At 35.1% G+C, this 26,130-nt stretch overlaps 1 protein-coding gene across 1 annotated transcript; it reads left to right on the top strand.

Annotated features, from left to right (window-relative positions):
* The first annotated feature begins 9 nt into the window (after positions 1-9).
* On the top strand, positions 10-24,718 carry Slc2a2 (solute carrier family 2 member 2). Its single transcript, XM_003463535.4, has 11 exons — positions 10-162; positions 4,790-4,882; positions 6,478-6,740; positions 9,005-9,129; positions 11,755-11,870; positions 13,186-13,348; positions 13,876-14,063; positions 15,583-15,687; positions 19,718-19,819; positions 20,472-20,675; positions 20,764-24,718. Exons 1-11 carry the CDS (start codon positions 148-150, stop codon positions 20,962-20,964), a joined length of 1,575 nt encoding a protein of 524 aa, XP_003463583.1. The 5' UTR covers positions 10-147; the 3' UTR covers positions 20,965-24,718.
* The last annotated feature ends 1,412 nt before the right edge of the window (positions 24,719-26,130 follow it).

The raw sequence follows: 26,130 nt of genomic DNA, 5'->3' as shown, positions 1-26,130 counted from the left end.
TCTAGGTTGAGCCCTACGCCGCCTTCACCTTGCTCCTCCTCCTACAATGTATAACCAGGCAGAGCTCTGAGCGTAGGCAAGGACTGTCAGCTACACATTCCACGCTCAGTACAGGACCTGGAATTATCAGGACACCAAGCCCATAGAATGGCAGGAGATAAGGTAAATCAGCATCAGGTTCATTTTAAATCTGGCTTTGAAAAAAAATTAATAGGGGAATTTGTTCACATTGCTGAGTACAGAGAGCTTTTGGGAATATTGGATACAGCTACCACAAAGCAAAGCTACTTCTCTCTACTTGACAAATTGATAACTCAGTTGGTTGCTAAAGAAAAACCTGCTTCTTATTCAGTAATTGCTGTTTTCTGACTATGCTCTGTTTTCTATTTTCCAAGTGACTCTGTAAAATCACGTAACTGAAGGAATGTGACTTTTTCCCTAAAAAAAGGGTAGAGTAATCTGAATTTAATCATGGAAACTGATTTGGGATACTCAAAAATGTTGATGCATGAAAGGCAAAAGAGGTAGAAACACGAGTGTAGAAAAAAGACTGAAGAACTGGCAGAAAAATGCAACAAGTCTTCTTAGATCACAGAAGAAAGAGAAACCAATTATAAAGGACAATGTGGGGACAGTTGGGAAATTCTGAATGTGAATTGTATTTTAGTTAACATTAGTATATCAATGTTATTTCCTCTGATATGGTAATATATTATAACCAGGTAGAAAGGTGTCTTTGTTCTCAGTGGGTCCATGCTGAGCTATCTGAGTGAGGTGATATAAATTTCTGAACTTTATGTTTAAATATTTCAGCCAGAATGACACACACACAGTGAAAGTTAAATGTGTGGATGTTTACCGCTGGCGACTATCCGTAACAGTTGTAGAGTATTCCCTGCACTATTATTTCAATTTCTCTGCAAATATACTTTTCAATATAAAAACTTAAAGATGATATAACGGTTGTTCCCTTAGAAGTTTTCCCTAACCAACATCACCCACACAGGAACACAATACTACAAGTTGATAAATCAGTGTTCCTACAACCCTTTAGTTCTGACCTGGTTAAGATGTACTCTGCTGACTATCAGCTCGTGTCGATAAGGAGCATGATTTGCAGCATGAGCTTTGAAGTCGGCATGCTTGAATCTATACGCCACTAGTGCTTCTTTGCTGCTGTGAGACTTGGATTAAATTATTCAATTGAGCTTTGGGTTTTCTATATTTAAATAAAATAAGAACATATTGAAATATAAATGGGTTATGTAGCCATTATCATAGCATGTTAGGCCTTGACAGTAATTAAATCAGATAATATCAGGGAAGTTTCTATGTCAAGCATTTTAATGCTAATAGATATATAATATGTATTTAAAGAATAACTAGCATATCATGATTTTATGAATACTGAAGCTCAAGATAAAGCTCAAGTAGAACTTTAAAGAAAATATAAAGATGAACGCTAATTACAGTAAAAGTGATATACACATTTGGCAAAAACAATGGCAGGTAGTGCAAGAGGGAAAGTGATGTGCTTAGCAGAGAGCTGGGATGGAGCAGATGCCCAAACTCCATTTACAGCTAACTGAACTCCCTTAGGGGCTTTAGAAATCAGGTCACAGAACTTCCCTTGAGAAACAAGGAGTCACCTAATAATAGAACCTATATAAAAAGCAATGTTTTTTAGTTTTATGATTCCACCCAAAGTTTAAAAAGGATAGAATAATCACAGAACTCAGACAAGGGCCTTAGCTTATGGGACCTCAATTCTTTTAACAGAAAAATAGAGGAATCAGACAAGCATTCATTGCTCTCTGAATTTCCATTTAATCTAAAAATTCTATGACTTGAGAAGCCCCTGGCCTTTTCCAATTTGAGTGCAAAATCATTATTGACTTGGCTTCCTATAGCATATTGTTTAAAGGAAATTCACGGTGTTTTTTTCCCTAGTCAATCAGTAGTTGCTAAAAATTCTTCTTTTTCATTCAGTGGTGAGGGTTTAAGACCAACCCTTTAGTGTCCCATGACAGAGGATTTGTTACAGTGGTGCCTCGGTTCATGAACTTAATTCTTTCTGCAATTCTGGTCACAAATCAAGTTGGACAACAACGAACCAAATTTCCCCATAAGGTCAACACGGAACACAACATCAAATTTGATTTGGTTCTCATCCCATTTGGTTTGCAACCAGAATGGTGGAAAGAATTAACCTTGTGAACCGAGGTACCACTATGGTTTTAGGCTTGTCTTTAATTATCTATGAGCCTGGTTTCTTCAGCTATAAAATGGGAGTAATTTCACATATTTTGTAGTATTGCTGTAAAGGTTACTGGTGATATATGAAAAGTTAACATATGGCTATTTGGCAAGGGGGATTAATGAGACGATAATGATGGGAATAAAACCACATTATTTATTTATGTTATTTAGTTTTAAAAGTATTCTTATGCATTGATTGTCATTTACAGGCAAGGAAACTGAGGCTCAGGGGTGGTGAGAGCTTAGCTAGCACTTTTTCTTAAATTCTTACTTCCATACGTACTTGTTTTTTACTAATAGATTCTGACTTATTGTAAGCCATAAAATAAATACATTTGCTACCACATTAAGGTTCTATACTATACTTCCCTTCCACATTTATCCCATGGCATATTTTAAATTAGATATGAGAACTAGTTTCTCTAACTTAAAATCATTAAGTGCTAAGTGGAGATAGAATTTTTTGAAGTGTTAGTTGAATACCTTGTAGCCTATAATGTGTAAAGGAAAGGCCTAAAGATTATTTGTACTTACTAAGCATGGAGTTTTTGCATGAGTTATTAACTGTCTCCATACATGTTTCTCTGTGTGTGAAAGGATAATGATGATTTCTGTCTACAAGGTTTTTGAGAGAACAGACAAACAAGTTAGGACCCCAGACCCTAGATTGAGTAAAGTCCCAAATTCTCACGATTTTCATCATCTCCTAAGTACCTATATTGTGGCAACATCTTGGACATTAGAGTGAATAGATAAAAGTTAACGGGGCTTTTTTGGACTTAGTAGTTGTCAAAAATTTTTTCTGTTTTAATAAACAAACTTTCTCAGACCAAGTCCAGGGCTAAACTATGAAGAAGGCACGAAGGATTTTTGAAGATGTGATTCAGGCTATCGACCTTGAGATCAGGAGATTCTCCTAGATTATCCAGCTAAGTCAAATCTAATCTCATGCATTCTTCAAAAAGAACTTTTCCTTGGTGTTATCTGCACCAGAGAAATGCAGTGTAAGAACTGACATGCCCGCGAAGATGGAGGAAAGGTACAAATAGCCAAGAAATGTGTTGGCCTCTGGTGCTGAGAACAGCCCTCAGGTTATAGCCAAGAGGAAAATACAAAATTCAACCTACCATCATGAGGAATTGCACCAAATTTCTTCTGCAGCTGCCAGAAAGGAAACAGCTTGAGGCGGAAAAAGAAGTCACAAATCAAATAAATGGAACCCTATTTTAGCTTTGGCTGTCTGAGCCACTGAATTTTAGGTGTTTAGTGATACTCTCAGGGATAATTCAAAATCTCTCATATCCTATGCACAATATACTGCATATGCATGTGTATGTTTGTACACATTTCATGTGTAATTTTATTGATACAACATATATATTATTTATTTTTAATAAGTATATAGCTTATATACTCTATGTCCTTTTTGGGGAATGTGTGCCTATATGTATATATCCCATGTTATAAATTTTGGGCTACTTTGAAGTCCTTTCTTCCAGAGAATAAAGTTGCTGGGAGAAAAACCTACATAGATGCTGCCTAAAATTAGTTTATTTTAAAAAAAAGAGCAAGTTTTGTAAATGTATAGATTCCTTCCCAGTCCCTGCTTGAGAATCCAATCCAGTAGGTGGTCCAGGGTAAATTTCAGGAGGCTACATTTTTACCAAGCTCTCCAAATCGGGTCTCATTTTAGAACCAGTAGACTATGTCAGTTGTCAGTTCATCTAATCATACATTTTTTAACTCCCATATAGCATGTTGTATACATCTGATACATGTGTCATGATTATTTGAATCTCTTTGACTATCTACTATGGAGTGATTTACATTCTTTGTGTAATTTTTGTTATCTCACACACACAAGGTGCTGTGCAATATCCTTATATGTCAATCTGTATGCATAATATGATTTCTTCAAGTAGTCAGATTTATAATTATGAGATGAAAAGGGTCATGCTTTTCAGTTATATTGCATCTTCATGGAGTTGGGGAGAACGTAATATAGCTTAACCCACAACTCTAGGTTCAACTAGATGCAAATTCCATAAAGTACACGACCTGAATATTGATGTAATCATGATAAAACGTGGTTGGCACTTCTCATATGACTGCCAAAGTGCTTGTGTTCTGTAACAAAGTCCAGAAAGCTCTCCCTTTCTCTGCCACTGACATTATATATGAGTTCTCCCAAGGACCTATGACCCTAGCAGTTTCTTTGCTTCAGCAGCAGTTCTAGTTCTCAGTCCTGATTTTGAATCTTAAAATATACACGTTAAGAAAAGGATGCTTCGTTCCTCTCCTGGAAAAAGCTGTCTCAAGTATTTTTCAGTTTTATTACTTACTATAGAGAAAATGATGAATGACTTTCACATTCTCAGATAAACAACACCCACCCAGCAGAGCACAAAGCATACTGTGAAAGGTTTGCGAGGGGAAAGAATCAGCCTGTGGCTCCTGTAAGAAGTCCACACTCCAGAATGGTGGGTGCTGAACTGCTTGATGTACCCCCGCTCTGTGTTTCATCCCACAGATCACTGGAACTTTGGTTTTCACTGTCTTCACTGCGGTCCTGAGTTCTTTCCAGTTTGGATATGACATAGGTGTGATCAATGCACCTCAACAGGCAAGTGGAACATGGGGCAAGTTCTGTCATGAAGATAAAGTGTGGCCACGTGGGGGACACAGGGTAATCCTGGCCTGCCAAGTATAATGCACGTGGTTCCAGAGCTGATAACTTGGCCTTGACCCCTCAGTTAACAGCCAACAGGAAAAAATAAAGCAATAAATAATGCTTGATCTCTGACTCTGCAGTTCGCTGAGCTCACATAAATACTACCTGCCCAGACAGCTCATTGCAGCATACATTCAAAGTTCTCACCCATGCACAAGTGTTTTCAAAAATGCCAGAGAGTAAGAGGAAACTACAAAAGGATATGTTTCATTCTACATATGTTTATTGAGCACCTACTTATTTGCATCAGGCACTTTAACCTATATTTTTCTGAGCCAGACCCTCTCAACCACTTTATTACACCTATTTCCAGGCCAGATAGGAACCTTTAGAAGTCCTAACTCTAAAGCAACTTTAGTCTTTCACTCCATTCCTGTCTCCCACAGGTCATTCAATATAAAATAATACAAAAGTTTAATGCTGGTCAAGAGGTACAACAAAGTTTGAATTTTCTCTGTGATTATTTGGATTATCACCTTTTTGTAAAATGTCAGATAATATCTACCACTTTCCTAACTTGTTTTTCATAGCTCTGCTCTGCTGTGCTTCTAGTTGATTATACCCTAGGATCTACTGAAGCACATTATAAAATGTGAGTCCATGGATTTAATTCTAAATATTGTTTCTTCTGTGCCACACTAAACTCTATGACAGTAATGGCTCACGTTTTAGAGCCTTCAGTGACAACAGTTTGCTGTGGCATGCACACCATAGGTTCAGTATCGCTGCTCCATGAGGACCCATAAAACGAACTTCCTTCAAGGCTTCACATCTCAGGATCCACAGAGTTGTTTTTGTCTTTGGAATTCATCAATCATGTTCCTGATTATTTTCTTCTCATTGCCCTGGCTGCTAGGAAGTCTAGCAATGAGTCTGTACAGAGATAATACACCTAGCATTCGAATTTTGTAGAGTATTAACTTTATTATTGACCTTTATCTTATCTTTTCCAGTCTCTTCTTATGCTTCTGTTAGAATACCTAAATCCTGTTGTATAAAAGTAACGCTGACATAAAAACATGTCTTTTTAACCTGAGGAATATTTTCAATTTAAATATTTGCCAGCCATTAAAACCTGAAGGCTTCTAAACAAAGACTCAGATTTTTGGATTCTATTTAAAAATTAAAGGTCATCCAACACCAGTCCTGCCTTTCCAGCTTCTTCCTTTAGGTGGGGCAGATGCTACCCCTCTCCAAACTAACTATTCCCAATTACATCTCCAGCATATAGGATATATTTCACCACTTTGGACGTCAAGATACTCCATGTCTATTTCACTTAATTTCTCTTGCATGGTTTTTGCTAATATTGGATTTGTGACCTCTGCTTTATATTATTAACTATAAAGCTATCCATGTTGCAAAACTATAACCCATATATTTGGGGTGATGCTCCTTAAATACCTAGCAAATATTTTAATGGAAAATAAAAAATACATAGGATGTTTGAAATATTGGGATTTTTCTTCTTTATTTTATTTCTGCAGATAATAATATCTCATTATAGAAATGTTTTGGGCATTTCACTGGATGACCGAAAGGCTACCAACAACTATGTTATCAACACTACAGATACATTGCCCACAATCTCATACCCAGGGGGCCCAACACCAGGCCCCAGGCCTGAGGAGGAGACTATGACATCTACTGGCCTAATCACCATGCTCTGGTCCTTGTCTGTATCTACCTTTGCAGTGGGTGGAATGATTGCATCATTCTTTGGTGGGTGGCTTGGGGACAAGCTTGGAAGGTAGGTATATTTCATAAATAATCATAAACAGAGACTTTAGCGTTTTGAGATTTTTCGAATTTGTTTCAACAGATACTTTTTCCTTTCATGAAACTGGTTATTTTTCAACTCATAACCCTATAAGACAGGTCAATACTAGACCAAATCAATGAAAAATGCTGTTGCAATAATTTAGTTAATTGTGGAAGCATTTACAAGAAAGTGAACTTGGAGATCATTTTTAGGTAATCACTCTGACTCTCTGGATTTGAATGTTATAAAACATATTAAGAAACCACTAGATAAATGGTTAACTCAGGGCCTCAGCAGAAGACCTGAATTTTTAAACTGAAAATCTACTATTGCTTTTCAAATCACACCATTTCTCAAAAATCCAGTTTATTTATTTTTAAGTGAGAATTTAGCATTTGTATCAGCCAGATCTGAAGATCAGTTCAGCATTGCCAACTCCCAGTAGCCTCACAGTCTTGGAATAGGGTTTCTGTCTACTGCTGCCACTGCTGCCTCCTAGTTCCAGTTCAATGTAAAGTGAGATAAAGTGTTTCTAAACTCCGGCTTCTATGAGCAGCTCTAGATTAGAAACATCAGCAGTTGAGCTCAAGGCCAGCCTGAACTGCAATAGTGAGACCTTGTCTCAAAAACACAAAAAGAAAAAAGAGACATCAGCAGTGCTCCTCCGCTATGCCCTTAGTTACGTGACATACTAAAGCTGGGGAATTTCCTGGCCTACATAGGGAAGAAATCAGAAAATGAATGATTACTTCTTTAAATTTATTTACATTTCTGAGCACAACTTCTGTGGATTGATTTTTTCTTTTATGCTAAAAATAATATAAGCCAAATACAGAAAATTTTGCTTTGACAAAAATTTTAAAGGCATGAATAACAAAACAGGAACAATAATGCTAGATTATAATTAATTTAGTTTCCCAATTCCTACTATAAGTTATACCTATAACTGTGTATTTATTTTGATTCTGACAATTTCTTCCTTATACTGGAACTTTATACAATAAGACTATACTGAGTTTCTGTAACTAAAGAGTATTATGGCAATCCAAGTCTTATTCTTATTATTTGAAGAAGAGTTTCCTGCATGAGAAAAGAAAAAGTTTGGGTTTTTACATTTTTATCAACTCACTGGGTATGTGGTTAAAATGTAAATCCGAATTTGTAATAAACAAAATGAACTGATTTTCATCATTTAAAAGATGTAACAATCATTTCAGTTTGCACTATTTTTGTATAAATGGAGAATGCTCTGGATTATTTCTAAAATAAATCAAACACGATTAAATCTTAAAATATGAACAAATCAATTTTTAGAAGCTACTTCCTAGCCCTGCAGAAAAATTTAAATCTTTGACCCTTATTTAAAGAAGAGATTCTGACAAGTCTACTGACTAGCCTAAAACACTAAATTAAGTGTCCTAGCCATGAAGCCAGGATGCATATCCTCAGGAGTGTTAGGATTTTGCATTTGGGATAGGACAATGGTCCTATCCAAAGCAATGTCAAAAAACCATTTGTTAAATGGTTTGTCATAAAGCAAAATGAAGTTTCTTTTATTTTCCTTGAAAACGTCATAAAAAATAAAAAGACCAAAAAGTTCAGTGTCTCTCATAAAACTATTTTTCTAGGGAAAGTTACTGAGAAATGACATCATTATTCTTATTGGCAGAATCATATCTCCACTAGTTAAAACTAAATAAATAAAAATGTGTTCCTTCTATCATTCCTTTAAAAAAAATCTGTCTTTTCAATTGTTATAACCATCAACAGTGGTCTATGGCCACTGTTTTTGTGGATTTAGGTTGGCAAATTCAGATTTCCTCAAGTATGTAACTAAAAGCTCTTACTATTTAAAGAAAAAATTAAAGAAAAAAACAAGTTATATGTTATAACTATAGAGCTAAATTAATATATCATCTGATAATCATTTTTCAAAGCAGTGAAAATTTGTGGAAAACTTTGTAGAAAACTTAGTTAACTGCTATTTGAAAATGTGTTAAATCAAACTGTCCCTCTGTATCACAGTGTGGAGACCAGTGTGTGAAGCCCAGATTCTCTCATCAGAAATATTTCTTTCTGTTAATACTTTAGTATAAGGAGATCAAGTGAGAATTTTGGTTCAAAATTCCTAAATTAGCTTTAAAGCAAAATTAAAATAATCGCTTTTAGGTAAAAATCTCAACATGCTCTGAATGCAAATGTTTTTATTAAGTTTTGATGCTGAAATCTTATTTTTTTTTTTTAAATTTCAGAATCAAAGCCTTGTTGGCAGCAAACAGTCTCTCGTTAGCTGGAGCTCTCTTGATGGGGTGTGCCAAACTGGGGCCATCTCATATTCTCGTGATTGCAGGAAGAAGCATATCAGGACTCTACTGTGGTAAGTCTGTCTCTCATACACACACACAAATAAAACCTTTAAAAAGTACTGTGTGGTAACATACATGATTATTTTTGAGCCTAGGGTGAGATCACAGAAAGAAAGCTAATAGCATGGAGTTTGTGATGTCCTGAGGCAGGGTTTGAGATCGTGAGCAGAAATTGTGATACAATGTTCCTATCCACTGTAATAACTTTATTTCTAGTTGTTGTATCTCGGGCATATATTTAACTCTGCATCTAAGGTTTGTCATGTATAAAATGAAGATAACAGCTGTGCTACCAGGTGATTATAAGAAGGCATGTAAAGTGTTCAGGATAAAGTCAGATGTACAGTAAGCTGCCAATAAACGCTAGTAGCTTTTATTATTTCTGTGGTGTAGTGGGCCACGAAAAATGGCACCTTTGCCTACCTGTGTGTGTCCTTCCTCCCTCACATGCAGCAAGACTGTACCCTTGGACCAACGTCTTCCAGAAACTATTTTCTAGCCCTATCCGATTCCAGAGTTGGCTGCGCGATGCATGCAAGTGGCGGTGTTCATTAGCAGAGGAAATCAGGCAGAAGCCGTTCGTACAGGAGTCAGAATTGAGGGTGCTCACCTGTGAACTTTACGTCTGACCAGTGGGATTCACCGTTTCTGGGAGACAGACAGTTTTTCAAAATTTTGAGGCAGCTAATTAGCAGAGATCCAAACAAAGACAGGAATTCAATTTCTAAAACATATGAACTACTGTTTAACTTTTCACACCGGTGAATCCTTGGTTCTGAAGGTTCTAAGCCAAGGTTTTAACCATTTTTACAAATTGTACTACCCTTCCAAGCACTAATATTCACTGGAATGGAGAAGGAATGATGAGGGTCCAAAACTTGTGTGTATAAAAATATTTCTAACACTTTTATTTGCATAAAAGACTATAATTCCATGTGTTTTCAATGATCAGTGTGAGTAAAAGCCTACCATACCCACGTTGACAGCTTAATTAAATGTCTCTTTTCATTACTGTCGATGTTAATACAGATCACTGAAGGTCATAATGGCCCTATTAAGGTGAAGAGTGAGTCTACAAGTTGAAGAAACTGTGGATTCAGAGGAATCAATTCTGTCACTATCTCTTTCTGGCCGTAGGCAGTATTAATTAAGTCTGAGCCTCAGTTTCTTCTTCTGGGTAAAGCAGATAACAGTGTGGAAAAGATACAAATCGTGATTCTTTTTTTCCTCTTCATTTTTTAAAAATACAGCATAAAAATTCTGGTTCTTTTTTTTTTTAAATTGAGAACAAATGCTGTAAATATTCTCAAGGCTCTTGTACACTCCAACCATCTATTAAAATTATGGGTCACCCTATTCTTAGTATTAAAGTAACTAAAAATACAAGAAATAGAATTTTACTTTGGGCTTATGTGGCTTTAGACTTGTGAATTTATTTACATCATTGTGATTGTGAAGTATAGGATTAGGGATTATACAAAGGTAGTACAACCTCAAAAGGACCAAATAAATGAGGTTTTCTTATTTTACACTAAATGGACCATAAATTCTGCAGAAGTACAGATGCCATACCATATAAATATATATTTGAGATATAAGAACAATTTCAAGACACACATACACACACAACAGAGAGAAAGGGGGAGAGAGAGAGGAAGAAAAGGAAGGAAGGTAGGAAGGAAGGAAGGAAAAGAAGAAGGGAACATATTTGCTGAAAGCATCATTTACATAAAGATCACCCACTTATATTTGATAATTAGGCAAAATATAACTCAAAATCTGAAAAATCATTTTTAAATTTTTTAAAAACTCTTAAACATCACAGTCAGCAAATGACTGAATATACCACTATTTCCAAAATGACTGATTGTGTGTAGTTAAAAAGGTTACAACAGGCAGAATGGCCTAGTGCTTTTCAATTTTTCGTATTTATTCAAGCATCAAAGATCTTACTTCAAATAAAATCTTCTCTGAAGCACCTGATTTTTTTTTTTTTTTTTTTTTTTTGGTACTGGGGATTAAATTCACAACCTTGCGCTTGCCAAGCAGGCACTTACACCACTGAGCTAAACCCCCAGCCCCAAAGTGTCTAATATTTGAACTGAATAGAGAAGCAAGGTTGCTCTGATTTGAGTGACTGGGGAAAGAGTTCAATAGTTCCTTAACTTCTTCCACCATTCTACATCCTCATCAGCAACCCGACAGTGTTCCTGAAGCACCTGGGCCTTGTAAAGATTCGGTTAGGTTCCTAGTTCTCCTAGTAATATTCTGTTATTACTGTGATCTTGGACAAGTCACTTCTCATCTCTATCAAGGGGTTGGCCCAGTGAAGTTCTCATTCCTTTCCAGTCTCCTTTCTTACGATTGTCTGAGCCATCATGATATAGACTAAATAGTGACATACACTTCTTATACTGAAACATGATGAAAAAATGCCACATAGATGAGTGTTTTTTCTATTAACATTTAGAGTTGTATCAGCAATTTTTTTTCATAAATTATGTTTTTGGCTGGGAACAAGGGCTCTTTCTTCAGGATGAGACTTTCAGTCATGATATTGACTGTATTTCGACTAAATCAATGTTATTAAAGTATTTCTGGATGTACTTTAACATTCATATTCGTGTTTTACGCAGGGCTAATTTCAGGGCTGGTTCCCATGTACATTGGGGAAATTGCTCCAACCTCGCTCAGGGGTGCTCTTGGCACCCTTCATCAGCTGGCCATTGTCACGGGCATTCTTATCAGTCAGGTAAAAATTTCACACCCTCTACTTCATCCACCTACTTAATCTACTCTCTGCCTCCCTGACTGAGTGCTCGTACTGAGACCCACAAAGAGGAAAAAAGATTCCAATAGTGTGGTTGTGGACGTGGTAAGAGAGAAGGCTTTTTGGTTCAAAAGCCAGTTGTTACCGTTCCTCACTTTTCCCCTAGAACTTAGAAGTGGGATTGATATTAGAGGTGAAATTTCCAATACTATTCCAGGAATAATTAAATTATGCCACTTAGATTTCAAGGAATAGCAAGCCTCAAATTTGTGACTGCCTGTGTTTGCTTTGTTTTAAGCATCTAGTAGGCAGAGGACGACCATCGAAGTTCTTGTTTAGCTGACTCTATCCTTTTCCTTCTTCCTTGTGGTCTCAGAGGAAGTGCTCAGAAGCCCACAAGTATGATCCAGAAAGAAGTACATAGACCATTGCAACTGGGATCAGACAGCTGATTCTGCTTCAGTAATTGTTCTATGAAACCCATTTTATTTACTCTAACCTAAGAAAGAATTTTAAGGAGCTGGGGATTTAGCTCAGCGGCATAAGTGCCTGCCTTGCAAGCACTGAGGCATGAGTTCGATCCCTGGTACCAAAAATATAAAATAAAATAAAAAATAAAAAAAGAAAGAATTTTAAGGCAAAGCCCTAAGGTATGCATGTTTTTGATCCTATTATTCCATTTGGTTGCCTGGAGACTACAACCTTATGTTGCTTTACATTTCAAACATAGTTTTTAAAATTGGGTTGAAGGGCTGGGGATTTAGCTCAGCGGCATAAGCGCCTGCTTTGCAAGCATGTGATCGTGAGTTCGATCCCTGATAGTGGTAAAAAAAAAAATTAGTCTCCATAAAATTGGGCTAATTCCCAATCTAAGTGTCCAATTGGAGTTAATGAAAACAAACTGAGATGAAATCTTTGTCCAAAAAATTGTCCTTAATTTGATTAAAGTGAAATATACTAGAAACTGTTTCCATCTTGTAGTTTTATGAACTGAGGTTGATAAGAATTACTATTTCTTTAATGGTACTAGGGATTGAACCTAAGGCTTTTACCTGACCTACAAGTCCACCCTATTTATTTATTTTTGAGGCAAGAACTCACTAAGTTACTAACTTGCTAAGACTAGGCTCAGACTCCTATCTCAACCTACCAGAGTGCTACAATTACAGATGTGCTCCTCCATGCCTAGCTGGGATTACAATTAAATAGCCAATGTCCTTATTCTGATGACGATTTGTTCTAGAAGGCAGACCTAAAGTGTTATACAGCTGATATGCTTCCTCCCCTATCCTCCTAGATTGTTGGCCTTGACTTTATCCTGGGCAATCATGACCTGTGGCACATAATGTTTGGCCTGTCTGCTGTACCAGCTCTTTTGCAGTCTCTGTTCCTAATCTTCTGTCCAGAAAGTCCCAGATATCTTTATATCAAGTTGGAAGAAGAAGTCAAAGCAAAGCAAAGTAAGTCCATAGAGTTTTTCTTTCATCCTATTATTTTTAAATTATCAGCTAAGGCAAAATAGTATGTGTTAATGGTGGCTCATGAAATTAGTTTCTGCACCTTCCAAATTAAGTCAGAGATTACATATGAGAAGAATGGGCAAAATCACTTTGATGGGGCTTAGCATCTCACATCCACAAATGTTTGATAGGACTGGTACATACAATCTCAAACCCAAGCCTAAGCCAAAACCCTCCTATAGGGTACTAGACTTAACCAGAGGCTTTCAAAAGAATTTCTAGTATTATGCTTCTATGATAATAAGGATCATAGATTTCTTTATCATGATATGAATCCAGATGTTCTGCCTTTTTAAAATTGAAGAGCATCATTTAATTTAACAACAACAACAAAAATATTTCCGATGACCATGCTATTAGGTAATATAAAGAGACACGCAGAATTGTAGCTCTCTCATTAACATAATATAAATAAATTTATTTTTGTTTGACTTGGGTTGTCTCAACTTGATCACTTTGGGGGACAGGTTTGAAAAGACTCAGAGGAAGTGATGATGTCACTAAAGACATGAATGAAATGAAAAAGGAAAAAGAAGAAGCATCAAGTGAGAAAAAGGTATCTGTTACCAAGCTCTTCACCAATTCCAGCTACCGAACACCTATGATAGTCGCACTGATGCTGCACATGGCTCAGCAATTTTCTGGAATCAATGGGGTAAGTTTAAGGACACCTTGTAACTTTATGGGAAAGCAAAGTAAATTAACAGGAAGAAGGCAAGCATAAGTTTAAATAACTAAAGGATATTTTGAAATATTGACAACAGAAGTTAGTATAACAAATATATATTAAGTGATAATAAATTTTTGTTCTTTGTTTCCATAATTTTCTAAAATTAACTCAAATATATAAAAATGTCAACAATCAACAGTACTTTATTTCTTATTAAGAAGAAAGTAAGAGACAAAAGTCATACTAAATGCAAGGATGAAAAAGGAGAAGTATATTCCTTCAAAACAAACCCTAAGTTGCATGAGGCTTCAAGAATGGAGTATGAAATTTAGGATTTCTAAGAGTCAATAGCTTCCTTTATTTAAATGAAGTACTATATACAAGATAGGTAGATGCAAAAACAATTTCTTGCCAAAAAACAAACAAAAACTTTTATTTGAGGGAGATAGCACACAAAATTAAAAAATAGAGTGAATTGGATGAGTATGGTAGAGGAGACATGAGTGAAAAATATGCCAAGAATTAAACCGTTAGCTTTTAATTTCTGGATTGAAACCCTGGGTCATGCAGACTAAACGGTTCTACTGGCAATTACCTACAGAAAAAAAATAATAAAGCAATTACTAAGAAATCAAATAAAGAAAACCGTTCAAATCAAATTCAATAGCAGCAGCACTCACACACACTGGTGAGCATACAAAATTGTCATAACTTCTTTGGGAAAGTGTCGGCATTACCCAGCAAAGCAGAGCATGTGCATGTACTTTGGCCTAGCAATTCTATCACAAGACATAAAAGCACATATATTTCACCAAAAGAATTTTTGGCAGCACTGTTCATAATCATCCCTAATAGTAGCAACCTCAAAAGTCATCAGAATTAGCGTGGGTAACTAAATTATGGTAGATTTATAATAAAATATTATATAGTAATATAAATTAATAGTCTGTAGATATACACAACAGTAAAGATGATTCTTACATAGGTAATACTGAACATAAAAAGGCAACCACAAAATAGGACATATTATGTGTTTCTCTTTTTATGAAGCGTAAGACTAGGCAAAATTTATCTGTGATATAAGATACTGGAAGGGTAATTTCCTTGGAACACTGAGTAAGTGAGATTATGCATGGAGTTTCTGTAGCACTGTAAATGATTTATTTCTTGTTCTGGGTGCTGATTACACAGATATGATCAGTTTCTTCAAATTAATTGAGCTGTGCACTTATGTGTATGTTTTATACATGCTATCCTTTAACAAAAGTTTAGAAATTAAGAGAATTTTAAAAGGCAGTAACAGAGTTTTAAGGTAAATATAAGGGAGAACTTTAACCAGTCAGAAGTTTTAAACAAGATAGTCTAGGTTCTCAAGAGGGCACTATAAAAATCTTTAAATTCTAGAACTTATAGAAACATAAAGTATACAATTTTAGACATTTCTTGTAGTAAACATATCAGCGCAAGGCTGCTTGCTTAAGGCCAACCTATTTTTACTTTGCAGATCTTTTACTATTCAACCAGTATTTTTCAGACAGCAGGAATCAGCCAGCCTGTTTATGCAACCATCGGAGTTGGCGCCATCAACCTGGTTTTCACTGCTGTCTCTGTAAGTCAATATTCCAAATAAACATTGTTTGTTCCTGGGTCCCAGGAATGGGGAAAGAAACTTGTGACCTAAGACTGATCAATGATTTTTTTTCCCATGTAACCTGAATGTGTAGAGCTAAGTAGTTCACGAAAGAAGTCTTCTCTGTGAATAAGCCAACCACTGCACAGGGATGAGTCATAACTGAGCAAATGGACCATTCCCCGCTTGGCCATTTACTGATGAATTAATAATTCACTAGGAGGTACAGGGACTTTCTCTTTGCGTAAATACTTGGGTTTCTTCTCCTATGCTCTGTATTTAAACTCCTTAAGATTACCCAACAGCTTGTCATTTCTATCAATACCTCTCTTCTTTCTTGGGTGAAGTATTTTTTAGCCTGATGCCTTAGAGGAAAAAAATCATAAAAATAATAAACAAGATATTCTGTAATAAACGTCTAAGACTTTAGGCAGAATTCAAAAACTCAGCAAATTCTTATCATGTTAGATTATTGGGCAAACTTTGCAGGTACTTCCCAAAAGCATAGCTTCTAGTGATGCATAAGAGAATGTGTGACATCAAAGGAAAACAATCATTACAGTGAAGAGATAGCCTACAGAATGAGAGAAAATCTTTGTTACCTTCTTTTCCTACAGAGAGGACTAACATGTAGAATATATAAATAACTCAAACAAGTTAACACCAAAAAATTAAATAGCCCTACAGCTAATGACAAATGTGTTGAGTGAGATATTTCTCAAAAGAAGTGCAAATGTAAATATTTGGAAAAAATGTTCAACCACTTTAGTTGTCACAACCTAACCTACACAGAAATGCAAACCAAAAATACACTATGATTCCATCTCTCCCAGTCAGACTGGCCATCAAACAAAAAACAATAAATCCTGATGAGGATATGGAGGAAGAAGGGACTCCTTCTGCACTGTGGATGGAAATGTGAATTAGTAGAGCAGGAAATCAGTATGGAGGTTCCTGAAAAACTGAAAGTAGAGATGTCATTTGATTCAGCTGTGCTACTGCTCAGCATATTCCTAAAAACAAAGTCAGTATCATATAGAGATGTACCAATATCAGCATGTTTTTGTAGTGCAATTCACAATAAATGAACATCAACAGATGAATAGATGAAGAAGATATATATATATTCATTAAGAAGAATGAAACCATGTTGGAGTCACACAGGAAAATAGAGAAAACCAGAAATCATCATGTTAAATGAAATAGCCCAGAAGCAGAAAGTCAAATATTGCATGTTTCTGCTTACATGAGGAGTCTACTGGGGAAAAGAGAAGTGAGGATGACTCACGAGTAGAAGGAGATGATCAAAAGAGAAAGGGGCACGGTGCGGAAAGAGGAAAGGGACTAATGGGCAGGAGAAAGGAGTATTTTATATGCGTGGGCAAATGTGTCAAAATAAAATCTACTAACGTGCCCAACTAATATTCACCAATAAAAAGGAAAAGCAAAAAAAGAATATTGTGGTATAAGAGGATGGTATAGAAGCATTCACGAAAAATGCATTATTTCTCCTACAAAAAAAGAGGCTACATCCTCTACTTAAAGTAAAAAACCTTCTAGAAGTAATAACCTAATATATTGACAGCAGTAATAGTTAATATGTTCTAAAAATAAAAAACAACAAAGACAAAAACTTATGAACTAATGTAATTCATTCCAAAATAAAGGTAACTGCACTAATTTACCTTTGAATATAAAATGCTCAAAATGCTTATATTTTTCTACTTTGGGCATAAGATTATACTCTATTTTAGCTCCTGGTAATTCTTTGTCTTCATACATATTTTAACTATTTCCTTAATGTGGTCAATGAATTACAGCCTGGATACCTAGACCAAAACATAAATTTGTCCAGGCTACAATACACAGTGCTGGACTTTGGAAAGAGGAAGAAGAACAAACAACAAAACACCAGTATCTCTGTACACATGACTCTAGAGGTGATGCATGCTAAGCCAAAAGGCCACCATAAATCAATGAAGGCCTTTTCAGATGCAATCCAAGGGACTATTTGCAAAGAGGGGTTTTTTTGTCTCTTGGATTAATTTTATAAATTTTATTTCAACACATTTTTATAGCAGAGATTTAATATTAAAATATGTTTATAATAGGATTTACTATATGAAGCATCAAATTTTCAAGAATGAGTAACCCAAAGCCTGGGAAAATCTAAAGTAGAAATTTCTGCAGAATTTCAGTTCTGCACTCCACACCCACCCCTTTTGGAGTGGGAACAGTTGTTTTATTTGTGTCAATAGTTATTTTAAACATACCTTTTCAGATTTCATCCTTTGTTTCTGTTTTTGAGCAGATGCATGATATAATTAAAAATAATTCTAATCATCTCATTAACACTCAGGAGTACAGATAACATTTTTAAATTTTCTGAAAAGTTGTTTAAAAGTTCAAAAATACAAAAAAGGGACCACAATAACCACCCAGTTTGTCTGCCTCAAATTGACCAGTATTACCAAACCATGCACCCTTTCAAGCAAATATATGCAAACAGGAATCTGCACTAATAATATATTAATGTTTCACCAACTTTGAAGCAACATTATCTTTTTTTTTTTTTTTTGAGTCATTTTGGGAAAAGTGATATACTTTCCTAAATTCTCACAAAATTCTGTTCCACATTAATGGGTTGGTAGAAATATAGCAGGATGACCCCTGGAGAAGCAGGAACTAGCAAACCCAACTAGGCCCCTGGGATCCGACTGATAGATGTAGTCTGGGGCAAGGATGAGGCTGTGCTCAGATAGATGCCGCCAGCTCCTGATCATGTTCACTCTTTGCCACATGTACTCCCGAGTACACATCCAACCTCAAGAACAGAGTTCAACTTGCTTTTTAAGGCACCTCGATTTAGAGTTTATTATTCAGTTAAGTAATTTTTCAGAAATAAGAGAAACATGTATAGTAAGAGCTATTATGTCTTAGAAAAACTTTTATTTTTATGGTAGCTTGTCATGGAATATCAAGTCAATTTGAATGCCATAATTAGATGTAAGAGAATTTTTATGTGTTTAAGAAAGGTCTGAGTTTTTCCCATTTCTTTCTCAACAATTAATTAAATATAAGCTCTTTGCCTACCCTCCTTTCTGAAGTGATTAGGAACTTTGATATGAATGAGATAAAAAGTGCTTTCATTGTAACTAAAATACATTTAAAATATTTTCAGAACCAGAGCTCACCCTGCTAACGATACTGGGTTGCTACTGATTATTAATGAGCCTTTATCTATTGAAATGACAAGATACGACAAGTGTGGGTGTGTGTCAGTGTGGGGGCAGCCTTGGCAGTATTCAGTGGATTAGACAGGCAACAGTGCATTCAACTAATCATGGCTAACTATAAATCTTAACCATTAATACAAAGGTTCACATATTCAAAGGACTCAACAATGTTTTCCCTTAATTAAAGAAGAACTTCAATACAGCTTTAGGTAATTTTCAAATGTATAATTCAATATCAGCACCACGTACATTTACGTACACCAGAAAAATGCAGGCTTATTTGGTACAGTGATCAAATTCTGTATATTGCCAGCTGAATAGTCATAATTTGACTTTACCAAATAGTGAGACCATTGAATAAAAAATACTGCCACCTGAAGAGTTCCCCTGTTTGCACAATAGATGCCTGTAATGCACAAACCATTGTAATGATAAGGGAAGCATCAGGAGAAAATTAATGTCATTTTAATGTACATTATTAGAAGAGATTCAATAAATACAGGTCTGACTACCATGGGATAATCTTATAGTAGTGGTAACCCTGTGGTTCTAACTCTAAAATGGCCTCTTTGAGTCATTGTGACCCAAATAATACTTTTTCGCTGACACTACTTCTGCCACTTGGGCAAAAGTCATTCTGTACCTTAATCTAATATCTATAAAATGTAACAACCTTACTTCTTTCTCACCATATAAATTAAAGTGATTTAAATGACAGGACAATACATTGTAGCTCATACAACTGACGGTATTTTTTTTTTTAACTTTCCTAGGTGTTGCTTGTGGAGAAGGCAGGACGGCGCTCTCTGTTTCTAATTGGAATGAGCGGGATGTTTTTCTGTGCCATCTTCATGTCAGTGGGACTTGTGCTACTGGTGGGTTTGTTGTCAGGACTGATCATTTTGGTCCATGTGACGACATTTCGCTGCTCCAAGTTCAAGGTTTTGTAGGTCAAAAACTTATAAAATAAAGCCAAAGGAAAGGTATATAATACAGAAGTGAAAGGTAAAGAAAATAGAATCTAGTTTCTTGATATTAGAGACTAAATAGCATGCCACTTATGCTTATTGTCCTGGGAGGTAATGTCATCATGTGGTTAGAGCACAGGCTCTGGGGTCCCAAATGAGTTCTAATGCTGATTCTGTCACCTGGCTGACTTTCAACCTTGGGCAGGTACCTGGAATTTCTCCCCGTCTAGAGTCCTCATCTGGAACTTCACAAGGAGTCAGACAGCTCATCTAGCCTCCTTGGTTTATGTGAGAGAAAAGGATACTGGATCTTTGCCTTGGCTTTCACAGGAAGAGAATAACTATCAAGTAAAGATTGTCTGTAGTGGAATTCAAAGGATTTAAGAATGATTCAGACTAGAATAACATGTCCCAAGACTAGAATAACTGGCACTTGATTGAACATAAATGTATTAGGAGAGCTGCATCCAAATCTGAAATCTGTGAAAAGCTATTTAACTAAAGGAACAGTGACCAAGGACTCCAGTCTCAATTTTGTTCCTGTTTACCTTTTCTTCAGGACAAGTATGCTTGGATGAGTTACGTGAGCATGACGGCCATCTTTCTCTTCGTCAGTTTCTTTGAAATTGGGCCAGGCCCGATCCCCTGGTTCATGGTGGCCGAGTTCTTCAGCCAAGGACCGCGCCCTACAGCTCTAGCACTGGCAGCCTTCTGCAACTGGTTTTGCAATTTCATTATAGCTTTATGTTTCCAGTACATTGCGGTAAGTGACCCAACACTGTGTAAATTTACTGAACAGATGACAAGTCAAACAGCTGCTAATTGTCACTCTGTGTTTGCTCTTTTTCCAGGACTTCTGTGGACCTTATGTGTTTTTCCTCTTTGCTGGAGTGGTCCTGGTCTTTACTCTGTTTACATTTTTTAAAGTTCCAGAAACTAAGGGAAAGTCTTTTGAGGAAATTGCTGCAGACTTCCGAAAGAAGAGTGGCTCAGCCCAACAGCCAAAAGCTCCAGTAGAAATGGAATTCCTTAGAGATACAGAGACTGTGTAAAGACAGTTTGCTTTTTTATATGTACAAAACAGGAAGGAAATTATATATTTTAGATTCTTCAAGAAGTTTATGCACATATTTCAAAGTATTATTTTATTTTTTAAAGTGTTGCATTGGCTCTGATCAGAAATGTTAACAAATGTTACCAAGGAAAGTGTTTTTTAACTTAGAGACTCTATCTATTTTTAGTGGTTAGACTGTAATTAAGTACATGACAAGGATAGTTAGCTTGTTTTGGTACTCTAAAGGACAAAGAAGTGCTAATATTCTCAGTCCTATTTTATATTACAATATTGCCCTGAAGTTGAAGAGCTTTTAATATAGTATTGCTTCATTAAATGAGTGACCAGACACCAGGAGATACAACCAGTATCTATCTATTTAAAAACAGTTAAATTGTAATTCACTGATGACCCACAGACCTTATACCAATGGAGATATAGCTAGTGGCAGTAAGATTCATGTAAAAATCAACTTTTCTATTTCTCTTACCATGCTTCTGTCTTATTAGAATTTGTTTAATATTTTATTCTTCAGTATTCTCATGCAGAATAATTTACTGAATATGGCAAAATATGTTTATGAAGAAAAACATTTATTTTGGGTAGATACCAAAAATCTTCCTGTACTCAGGAAAAACATCTAATTGTTTCTTCTGGTTAATAACCAAATAGCTTTTCAAGACTCAACAGTTAAAAGGTTTTAGCTGGCCATATATAGGACTGGATTGGATTATCAGTCAATATTAGTGCTTACTGCAAAACCATGTGAAGACCTTACTGTTCATTCTTTATGTTTTATTTTGTTTTACTCTATAGCATAGACTCGTTATCTGAGCTATGTTACAAAGTAACTCAATCATGAGTCAGGCATTTTGTATATTTACTCAAACCTCAATAAATTGGATCAATCTAACTCAGGAACATTTGGAGTAAAGGATTGCTATTCATCAAGAAAAAAATTTTTTCTTGTTTAGCAAGGTTCAAACAAGTTAAGAGGCATGGCTTCAAAATTCCAAAAGGTGGGGTCCTGAAACCATGAATGCTCAGCTTCACACTTGATCAAAATCCCTGTTTGATTTTCCTGGAAACACTATGTTCCCTACCCCAGAACAACCATTCCCTTTGACCCTCCTTCTTTGTCTTAACTATAGATAGATGCCATTCAAGCTACTCCTCTATTGCTGTTACTAGTAAGTACTATATGCTACTAATGGGGTAGACACAGCTCTAAGAACGTCAACCCACATAGGCAAATTGGAAATACACAGATGGTTAAATAGACGTCACCTTATAGTGGACTTTACAAATATGGATGCACCCTTCTGATGAATATCAAAGGCTTAGCAGAGCACTGAAGTTATCTGCAGGATGTTCTCCCCATAAAATGGAACACTGAGTCAATCTTCTTTATGTTTCTTTTAATATACATGGAAGAAAAACAAAATGCTTTAAATACATTTTAAGAATTAAAAAAAAAACTTCCTCTCTCTTGGTTAAAGTTTTTCACCTGTATGCAAAATTTGGCAATGGAAGTATCATGAAATTAGTTTTCTTCACTTTGACTAATTTTTTTAAAAAATATAGTTGGGCCAACTTAAAGCTATTTTCACTTGTGACTTCAGGATAACTAGTGAGCATAACTAGTTCAAGAACTCTGTGAACTCTAGACTGTTTCAGTAGGAGAACAGGAAAATGTTTCTGGTGGCTCTTGTCACTATTTCAGGATGCTAAAGGCCTTTGTTACAATAATAAAGGAATCTTCCCCTTCATAAGAGAATGTAATATTTACCAAATCATGATTCTTGGATTCATTTACTAAAAAAAAAAAGCAGTAAAGGTTTTTTAAAATAGTGCCAAAGACTACTTTTAAATTGTAGTTAGTTATTTTGACTGACTCACAAACACCAGATATTCAGAGTCTGAAGTTTTCTTCCTCCATGTAATTTAAGGATCTTTCATCATTTTCCTTCCCCATTTTTTTCCTGGCAGAGAGTCATCTTTCATATCTATCAGAACACCATGCTAACCCTGCAGACACCAAAATCCTCAAATGTTGAAGGACCTTAGAGAAAAATGTAGTAGTATTTACATATAACCTACATAAATCCTCCTATATATATTGCATTATCTCTAGGTTACTTATAAGACAATGTAAATACACTATGTAAATAGTTATTACATTGTATTATTTAGGGAATAATGACAAGAAAAATATCTGCACATGTTTAGTACAGATGTCATAAAAAAAATTTCAGTCTGAGGGTGTAGAAGCCACCAAGACCACAGCTAACTGTGTAGAAAATACTGAGGATAAATGAGAAGGCAATAAAGCTTTACACAAGGACCAAAGAACTAGTTTAACAAAACAAAAACCCTAGGTAATAAACATTATACTCTATAGTAAACAAGAATAACACTGTTTAGATTTAATCATAGGAAACTTAAATACAAACTTGAACACTTAATTTTCCAAGTATCATTTTTGAGGAAGTATTTTCATACAGTAAAACAAATAAGGTTTTCTCTTAGCTAGTTCAAAATATGATTAGAATTCTTGGTCTGGCCACTCACCTGATGCACCTGGCTATTGCCCACTGCCATGTCTTGGGTAGGAAAGTGTGTTTTCCAATTTTATTTCCTGTTTTCCTCTACATAGTCACCACTGTGCTCTCAGGTACTAGTAAGTCATTAGTACACACACAAACACACACACACACGCACACACACACACACACACACACACATGCACACACACACACACACCAAGAAGCTCACAGTGTAATGAAGAATGCAGGAAAACCAGGGTAATTATATACCATCTGGATTTTATGCCTTTCATGAACCAGGTTCATAGAAAATGGGCACAGTGTTACCTACCTCAGAGAACTGTCACGCAGATTAAGCATAGAATATTAAGCACAGTGCCTATTAAAAGGGAATGCTCAGTAAATGTTACCTAGAATTAATATTCCCAGAAATACTGTTGGAAAAAAGGTTATTACATATGAGATAATTATAGATTTTCTTTTAAATGAAAAGAGTTTTTATAAGTTCAAGATAATATTTTACTTCAAAAAAATCTCAAAACAAGGAAATGGTAAGAATCAAGGGTAAGTACTAGTCTATCTAATTCCTAAATCCAAATGTGATATTTTTTACAAGAAAGTCTTTAAGAGTTTTGTATTTTTTAAATTTGCTTTCACTTACGTTATTTTTAAGGGATCAATATGTAATATTTTTTTCTTTGGATAATGTTAAATAAAAAATAAGATGCTGTATTCCATCCGTAAATTAACAGGATTCAATCACAAGAAGAGACCAACTTTGTTGATATTTCTCAGAAACTGCAAAAATGTCATAAGCATGCAAATCAATGTATATGCATAAATTCTTTCTTATTATTAGCTTAATTGGTGCATGTGTATCACCCAAAACAGTGTTAGACAATATCTGTGTTTACAGTGTCCTAGACAGAGGTGCTGCATAAACTGTAAAATATAAATACAGATATATTTTTTGAAATTCTGTATTAGTAACCTTAAAGAGAAAACATTTGTTGCCAGCTACTCTGAGCACTCTGTTAGTGTTTTCACTGCCATCGAATTAGGTATATATGAAAAGAATTATTAGGAAAACACTGCTTTTAGTTAAAGGTATATGTATACTATTGTTTTATGTTTCTGAGTGATTAATCTTGCTGCATTTCATATAAAAATTACTACATTATTAAAAATTGACATTGGCTTACTAGATATACAGTACTTGTTTTATTTTCTCCTGTCTCTGAGTATTTTCCTTATTCTCATTTTGGAATAAAATGTGAACTATCTATTTGCACTTAGTGGTTGTTTTGGTCAAAACTAAATTGAAGGACAGGTAAAAGTATTTGAAGAGAAAATATCCCTTTTGATAAAAATAATTCAATAAAATTTAAATTGAGCTCCTATGATCTATGTTAAAAGATTAGAAAGATAGGTGGGGGTGGTGATGCACACCAGCAATCAGGAGGCTGAAGCAAGAAGATCACCATGAGTTCAAGACCAGTCTGGGCTATGTAAGTAAGTTCAAGACCAGCCTGCACTACATAGAGAAACCCTGTCTCAAAAATAAAAATATTAGAAAACATTATCCCTGTTCTCCATCACTTACATTCTTATTAAAGGAATACAATTTTTAAAAAAATAGTTACAGTTGCATAAATAGTAAAGAATAAAAAGCATTATAAGTCAGTGGCTTTCAAACTATTAAGTTGACATCTAAAATTTTTACCATACATTTAAATATTTGAAAAGGGTGTAATTTTCAGAATATAGTATATCGTCATTAAAAAATTACTGTGCTGTATTTTTGTACTAGATTTAATGAATTTGCATATTACAGAAATGTGTTACTATCAATCACTGAAAACAAAAAGAATATGTTTCTTATATAATTTTTCATATTTATATGAAATTTTCATGCATATATGAACACATGTAAATTTTACTTTAGCAGTTGGAAATTTTACTTTTTTAAATTTTATATCTTCATTCCATTTCCCTTGAAGAAATTTATAGCAAACTAATGAAAATATACACCTTAAAATATTTTTGATCATCTTACTATACATACAACAAAATTATCTGTAATTTAAACTCAAATTTTTAAAATTTCTTGTGTCTACAAAAGTCAAAATGTTTAACCATATTTTTTCTGGATTGAGGTAGCACTTATGATTATTATTGGTACAAAAGTTGTACTAAGAATCTTGACAAAATAACTGTTTTCAAACTTAATGGTAGTTATCTTCGAAGCTTATTTCAGTGATAGTATGGGCTGATTATGTTTTAGTTAATTCACCTATAAATAAATCAATAGTTCTTGTCCCTAAAATAAAGCAGTGCTCATGGCAAATACAATTATTACTTGCTGTTATTATGGACATAACTATTTAAAATATTGTTTTCTAAAATAAGTAAGAATGAAAGAATGATTTCATTCAATATCATGATCTTATCCTAAGTTAAGGCCAAAAATAATATAAAAACTAATAATGAAAAATAATTTTCAGTGCTGGGGATGGAGCTCCATAATAGAGTACTTGCTTTGCATATACAAGACCATAGGTTCAATCCCCAGGACTCAGTATCCCCAGCAAAAAAAAAAAAGTCATTCTCAAAATCAT

Source organism: Cavia porcellus, unplaced genomic scaffold (assembly GCF_034190915.1).
Source record: "Cavia porcellus strain 051 isolate PalLab524CR breed Dunkin Hartley unplaced genomic scaffold, mCavPor4.1 scaffold_17, whole genome shotgun sequence".
NCBI lineage: Eukaryota > Metazoa > Chordata > Mammalia > Rodentia > Caviidae > Cavia > Cavia porcellus.
The sequence above is the reverse complement of the archived record's forward strand: the minus strand, read 5'-3'. Positions and strand labels throughout refer to the sequence as shown.